Here is a 7,250-nt window from a genome sequence, read left to right on the forward strand (position 1 = left end):
AATACAACATAAATGACTAAAAGTCTAAAATCTTAATATTTTTATACAAGAATACCTCAAAGATACAAAAAATCGACAAATATAACTCAACAAACACAAAAGACCTAGTAAAATTCTAAATCACATACATTTATTTAGAATCTCGAAATTAAGTGAAACACATAATGCACCTAAGCTTCTGCACGTTTATGCAGATAGGCTAAAATTCAATTAAGTCATGACAACATCTACTATTTGTTTCCCTTTCAAGATCTCACAAAATCTCACTTAGGTTAGGCTACAGCTCATGACTGCCCTAAAGAAGATCCGTAATCAGAATATATCATATAATAACAAAAATACATGTGAAGACAGAAATACCGTTAGATTAGAAGGTTCATATTTACACTTCTAAGAAGTCTCATTCAATAATTAAAAGGATTAAGTATCTAAACGCCAACATTTTTGTATCATTTTAAGTTAGTCTCATTCTTTTTAAATATTCTAAATAAGTACCCAACCTGTTGAAATTGTCATATCCGTTAAGCCCCAATTAAATTTCTGTTCAATTAAATACAACTTACTTTGTCTCCAATATCAATAAAAAGTCATTTTTGAAAAAGGAAAAAAAAAAAAAAAAGCATCAATAAAAGGTCATGGAACCATGACTTCCACCAAGTAACCGTCACCATCACCGTCTCAGGTCATCACCTCCAGGCCATGCATAACCACAAACTCAACCTTACAACTCGAGTCACCAATATCGAGAAGAAGGTCATGTAGGTTGCTGAAATGATATAAACTACCATGATGCGGCCACCACTATCTTCACCGCCCTCAAAAAAGAACTAGACGCTTTACTAGCTGAAAATCGGCGAATGAGGAAATCACATGAGCAGAAACAAGTTCCTTGAAGCCCTATTTGAATTTTTAACTCCCTTCTTTGTTAGGAGATTTTCCGATCTTCATTTTTGTTAGGTTGTGTATTTGTTTGAAATGTTTAAAAAAGTTGTGACCAATTTAAAATGACAGTAAAAGATTATAGGGTTTTAGGTACTTAATCTTAAATAAAATATACCTTAATTAAGGCTTAAGATGGCAAGAGAATAAATATCTTAAGATCCACGAGAAACACATTTGATAAAACAAATTAGAGCCGTCCGATCAAGCAACCCTTGAAACCAATATTGCGACACCACCCAAAATCCCAAAATAATATAAAAGGCTCCACTACTTTCCTTCTTAAAGATGCCAAAACTAGAACAAAGACACCACTCACCAAAAGATCATACGCAAAAAACAATTAAATATACACCACACACACATGCTAAAGTCGAGTTCCAACACAAAGAAATTCAAGATTATGCGTTGAGTACTTTGTGACGAGAGAGATTTGATAAGGTTAGAGTAATTTCCTTCTTCTTTTCTTTCATTTTGTAGTAGGAAATGTTGTCATGTCATGCGAAGTAGAATGGCTAGTTGAAAATGGAAGAGATTCTGATGTGTAACTGCGGATATATCCCTTATGTCCCGAGAAATAGCGTTAATTAGCAGAGCTCAGAGAATTCAGCAGATTGATCCCAGCTGAGCTGACACATATCAGTTCAAGCTTTGCTTGTTTTTTTCATATCTGGGTCGTGCAGTCAAGGACCCATTTATGCATGCACAGAGTTTCATTTTATTTACATAATATCTGTATAGAATTGCATGCAATCACATGAAGGTTAGGGCTCTTGACTGAGAGTTTTGAGAGTTCGGGCCAGAGGGATATTGAAAGCAAGGGGATTGGGGGATTTCAGGATTTTCTTTACTAAGAGTAACGGAGCTCACTTAATGTTGTTAATCGTGGATTCACTCACTCAGCCAGGAAAAATATTTGATCTCAAATGTTTGTTTTAGAAGGAGGAGTCACGCACCTAACGAAATCTGAGATTAAAAGAGGAGATCACACAATCAGAGAAGTGAAGAGAAACAATGAACTTTAATTCAGTCAAATATTATGAATGCAAAATATTTACTGCTATTATTAATTTTGCATTTGTAGAAATTAATAGCATATATACATGCATATCATAGATGCATAAACCTGTTGTTGTATATAAGTGTCGATATCGATGTTACGCCAATATCGGAATATCTTAGGCAACCTATTTATGTGAAATAAAACCACTTTAAAAAATGATAAGTCGCCAACAGTATCATAATTGTTGCCATGCTATCACAAAGTGAATACATAAATAATACACACACACACACATTCATGAGCCCAGACTTCTAACTTTCTCCCAAGTCTAACAGTAATTTTTGCTTTCTGCAGAACTTTGTACACGAACCAGGTTTTCAGTTTGAACCATGAGTTTTTGTTAGAATGTTTGTTCTGTTTAATTCTTGGGTTTAAGGAGGAATTGTTGGAGTTCAGAAGCATCAGATGGATTGGAGAAAATCAAACTGGTGGAGGCTGAGGTTGATTGAAGTGGTTTTCCTTCTTGTGGCTGTAGTATTTGTCTCGGCACAAGAAAGTTCTCAGCAACAATCTTCAAGTCAGAATCATGCAGAAAAGGTTGAACCTAATTACTTAATCAGAGTGTCCAAATTGCTTTCACATCTCGATGGAGCGGTTTACAAGCATGACTGGCCTGTAAGTCCTATTTTCACTAAGCGTGTTGGATATTTTGTCTTAATGTTGTGAATCTAGATCAATCGTATGGAAGTGAACTGTTTGGCTAGTGAGAAACTTTTTCTGAAGAATGATTGCAATGTGAAACTATGACCTTTACATATATGTATACTTTTTACCTTCTTCTGTTTCTTCAATAAGCAGTCACCTTTCTTTTTATTATTAATAATAATTTTAGAAAGTATGGCACTCTAGATATATAGTTCTTATGAAACAATTTTGTACTGCTAGTAGTAATTGAAATCTGGTAATAGGACATGCGATTTGGATGGAAAATTGTGGTTGGTACGTTTATTGGATTCCTTGGGGCAGCATTTGGGAGCGTGGGAGGTGTTGGAGGGGGTGGTTTTTTTGTTCCGATGCTCACCCTGATTATCGGCTTTGATCAGAAATCATCAACAGCGATATCAAAATGTAAGTACTTTCATCACAGTTTTTTTATGTTTACTTTGTACCAAAGCCTCATACTCTCATAAACTTGTACACTAGTTTCATAAGATAAATGCATGGAAATTTTGCCTTGTTATTTACCTTTCACCCGAATGCACTTTCACGTCTTTCTATTTGGTTGGTCAGGTATGATCACGGGGGGAGCAGCAGCAACTGTCTTGTACAATTTAAGGCTAAGGCATCCCACACTTGAGTTGCCTCTCATGGACTATGATCTCGCGCTTCTGTTCCAACCAATGTTGGTGTTAGGGATCAGCATTGGAGTTTCTTTGAATGTTGTACTTTCCGAATGGATGATCGCCATCTTACTAATTATTGTTCTCTTAGGTAAAACTTCTCTTAACTGCAACATATCCTCCCAATTCGTGAAATGTAATTTGTTCCATCAACACCAATGCTCTCCTTTTCAATTCTTTTTGCAGGCACATCAACTAAATCATTCTTCAAAGGTGTCGAGACGTGGAAGAAAGAAACTGCAACAAAAAAGGTGGCGTTTAAGCTTTTCGTGTTTTCTATGTTGGTTGTGCATTCTGCATTGTATTAATCCATATCTAACACTGCACCTTATTTCATTTCCTTTAGAATTCACTGGAGGCTTCCAAACGCTTGCAATTGAAAGGTAAGTTGATCAACCATTTCTTCACTTCCTGTTATATGTTCCTTTTCTGCTGCCTAACATGCTCGTTAATTAGACATTGCCAGTGAAGACATAGAAGGCAGAAATAATCATGGAGGCACTGACAACGGCATACCAGAAGTTAAGGAGACTAAAAGAAAAGTGGTTAGAATTTTAATGCTAATACAGCCTAAACTTTTTTGCTTGGTTAATATTAGGAACTAACTTCTGTGACATTTTCCAGGTTTCTGTTCTTCGTAACGTTTACTGGAGGCAACTTGGAGTTATTTTTGCTGTCTGGATCATAATACTTGGATTGCAGATTGGCAAGGTTTTTATCTAGTAGCTTTTGATTTGCACTTTCCCTTCACTTAATTATATGCATTAATTAAGAAATACAATTGATGGGAAAATAATTTGTTGTCACAGAATTATGTGGCAAAATGTTCAGTGGCATATTGGATATTAGATTTCTTACAGGTACCTTCCATGCTCCCTTCAGTGAACAAACAGTATTCTTCCGATCTGATTGTGAACTAAGAACCTCACAGCGGGAACTTTTTTCTTCCTTTCTTTTGTTCAGATTCCTGTGACGGTTGGAGTGACTTCGTATGAGGCAGTTAAAGTGTACAAAGGGCAGAGGGTAATTTCATCCAGGGGAGAAGCAGGTGCAAAATGGAGAGTGCATAATCTTGTTTCTTTTTGTTTCTTTGGCATAATAGCTGGATTGATTGGTGGATTGCTTGGTCTCGGTGGAGGTTTTATTATGGGTCCTCTCTTTTTGGAGATGGGAGTTCCTCCTCAGGTACATTTCATACTTCATTTATTTTTAGCACTATGAACATAGCAAGTCGAAAAATCGACAGTATCGACAAAATATTGATACTTTATTTATGTCATATATCAATACTATTTAGTACTGTTTGTTATCGATATAACAGAACCACTTGTTATTAGATACCTTACAATCCTTATTTCATGTAAATGCAGGTAGCAAGTGCAACAAGCACCTTCATCATGTTATTCTCGTCATCCATGTCTGTCGTAGAATACGACCTCCTAAAGCGATTTCCAATTCCCTACGGTAAATTTCTCAGCCATTGCAGTTTATGTTCGTAAAATGATGACTACAGGTGTTTAGTTAGAAGGCAGTTTCTATCTTCAAATAAATCATAAATGTCGGGTTCTTTCATTACAATTCTTCAACTTTCAGCTCTCTATTTCACTGCTGTGGCTATCGGTTCTGCGATCATAGGGCAACATGTGGTAGGGAAGATGATTAAGGCAATAGGAAGAGCATCCTTGATCATCTTCATTCTTGCTTTCACAATTTTTGTGAGCGCACTGACATTAGGTATGTTAATGTGCCCCAGTTTCATGCGCTCTCCACTTTCACATATGCAGCCACTTTTTCATGGATTTTTTTGTTAATCATCGTATGGCTAATTTTTTTATTCAAAACAGGTGGGGTTGGCATAGCAAATTTGGTCAAAAAGATTGAGCATAAGGAGTACTTGGGTTTTCAGAGCATGTGTACTCATAAATCCTAACCCCTAAAACTCTTCATTACCTTAACTTCGAGAGCATAAAAAAATTTTCACACTTCTAATCATATACAAGATAATAATATTACTGTTCTCCAAAGTGCATATACCAAATTCAAATTTCGATTTCCTGCTTTGATTTTATAAATTGTGGGTTAACCAAACCAAACCGCTTATAATATTGTGGATGACCACCATAATGTCCATAACCTCTCATCTTATTGTTTTATAACCAATACTCTATTATTGTAAGTCTACAAAAAGATGCTTATCAAAGATAAATGATACAAGTTTGGAGAACGTCTTTCTATTGTCTTTCTCTACTCTACTTCTCATTTCTCTTTACTATTTTTCATTAGTTTTTGTTGGAGGACATTTTGCTTCCCCTAGTTCGTTTGCGTACTAAGTTCCAAGATACCTCAAAAGAATTAGCATGTCTTAGAAAGCAGAGCATGATTAAGCAAATAGTGACTTGCCTAAGCGATGTATAGTAGGAAAGCTAGAAATTTATCAATTTAGCATGAGAGAGAACTTGTGTGGTTGCATGGTTTTGAGGGATGGATAATCTGGTTTTCATAAGGGTTTGAGGATACCTATGTTGGCTAAGGAAACACAAAGGAAATCTAAAGGACCCTAAAAACCCAAAAAAGTGATTTCTCTAAGGATGCAAGACTGCCTACACTTACAGAAGGATTTCCCTGCTTGGTGCGATACATATAGAATTCTCCCTTGTCTCTCTCTTTATCCTACATTCTGATGTGCTTCTGCGTTCAATGCCTTGTATTGAGTTAATTCTTCCCTTTTATAGGTGGAGGGTAGCTTTCCTAGGTTTCACTAGGGAATCAATTGATTTTCCCGTTTCCTCTTGCTTTGGCTAAGTCTTCCTCTCTATTTTCCTCAGCACAACTACAACTTTTCTTTTAGTGTATCATTGATGAATGTCGTTGCCCCCGTGATGGTTGCATCGTGCCCTCCGTTCAAATTGCCTTCTTCCCTAGTCAACCTTCCATAGGCGCCTCTTCTGGCAATATGCCTTTTTGTTTTCTTTCATCATTATTCTATGTGAGCTAGGAAGAGAAATATCTCTTCTATTCATTAATGGACGCCTTGCACTAGGCTCTCACGTGAACTTGAGGATTTGGATTCTAGTTTCTTCCTATCTGGGTTAGTTGGTTTGTTAAGGGAAAGGGAAACTTGGTTTGTTTTCTCCTAGAATTGCTTATGTAGGATTCAAATATTATGGGTATGGATCTTTGGTGCTCCCAAGCAGCCTAAAGGCTTTCATAATCTTGACTCCACATAGACCCAATAAACTTTTGTAACTATCCACACCACAATCCACTTGGCAAGCCCCAATATGTGGCTTGGAATTACGTGACCATGTATCGTGGTTAGTGTGATTTGTACACGACAATGATGTCATGTTAAAGTTTGGTGTGGTAAATATATATATGGACTTTCGTGGGCTTGATGTGTATATACAAACACTTACTCCATAATTTATTATTTTATTAGTGTGGTGTGATTGTAAATATTCTCGATTACTCACCTTTGCATGTGTTTAAGCTTTGATTGGGGTATTTTACACAATCGGACCTTCAGACGTAACTGGGCTTGCATATGCAATTTTTCGGCCCCAACAGTTTTATAACCAATTATACAATATTTTTAAATATTTACTTCTCCATTAAAAAATTAAAAAAAAAAAAAAAAAAAAAAAAGTTTCATTTGGTAGTAGATACACGTTAAACTGAAAACATAACCAAACTAAACCACAACATTGGTAAACCAATTAGACCAGTTTTAAGCCATTTATGGCTTGCTTGTGGTATGAAATTTAAGTACTACACGTGAAATTTGGTTCATGACTTTGACCCTTTGACTTTGACCTAACAATTTTTGTTCTATAATCTGGCACTATAAAAAAAACCCTTTTCTAGACAAAGAATTTTGTCAAGTCAAATAAGGTATTGTCGCCTAATGT

At 36.0% G+C, this 7,250-nt stretch overlaps 1 protein-coding gene across 3 annotated transcripts; it reads left to right on the plus strand.

Moving 5' to 3' along the window:
* The first annotated feature begins 1,222 nt into the window (after positions 1 to 1,222).
* Positions 1,223 to 5,566, plus strand: LOC103944864 (sulfite exporter TauE/SafE family protein 3). 3 transcript variants are annotated; one of them, XM_009355343.3, is made up of 13 exons: positions 1,223 to 1,380; positions 2,297 to 2,617; positions 2,911 to 3,070; positions 3,233 to 3,433; positions 3,529 to 3,593; positions 3,689 to 3,725; positions 3,799 to 3,887; positions 3,967 to 4,053; positions 4,152 to 4,202; positions 4,306 to 4,527; positions 4,713 to 4,806; positions 4,936 to 5,076; positions 5,187 to 5,566. In XM_009355343.3, exons 2-13 carry the CDS (start codon positions 2,408 to 2,410, stop codon positions 5,270 to 5,272), a joined length of 1,443 nt encoding a protein of 480 aa, XP_009353618.2. In that variant the 5' UTR covers positions 1,223 to 1,380; positions 2,297 to 2,407; the 3' UTR covers positions 5,273 to 5,566. The 3 variants fall into 3 exon arrangements, with proteins under 3 accessions (XP_009353618.2, XP_048443214.1, XP_009353617.2); XM_048587257.1 differs by having other exon boundaries at positions 3,529 to 3,592; positions 3,687 to 3,725; positions 3,809 to 3,887; XM_009355342.3 differs by lacking the exon at positions 1,223 to 1,380 and adding an exon at positions 1,395 to 1,795.
* Positions 5,567 to 7,250: the final 1,684 nt, after the last annotated feature.

Source organism: the organism of the source record quoted next, unplaced genomic scaffold (assembly GCF_019419815.1).
Source record: "Pyrus x bretschneideri cultivar Hongxiangsu unplaced genomic scaffold, Pyrus_bretschneideri_v1 Contig26, whole genome shotgun sequence".
Classification (NCBI taxonomy): domain Eukaryota; kingdom Viridiplantae; phylum Streptophyta; class Magnoliopsida; order Rosales; family Rosaceae; genus Pyrus; species Pyrus x bretschneideri.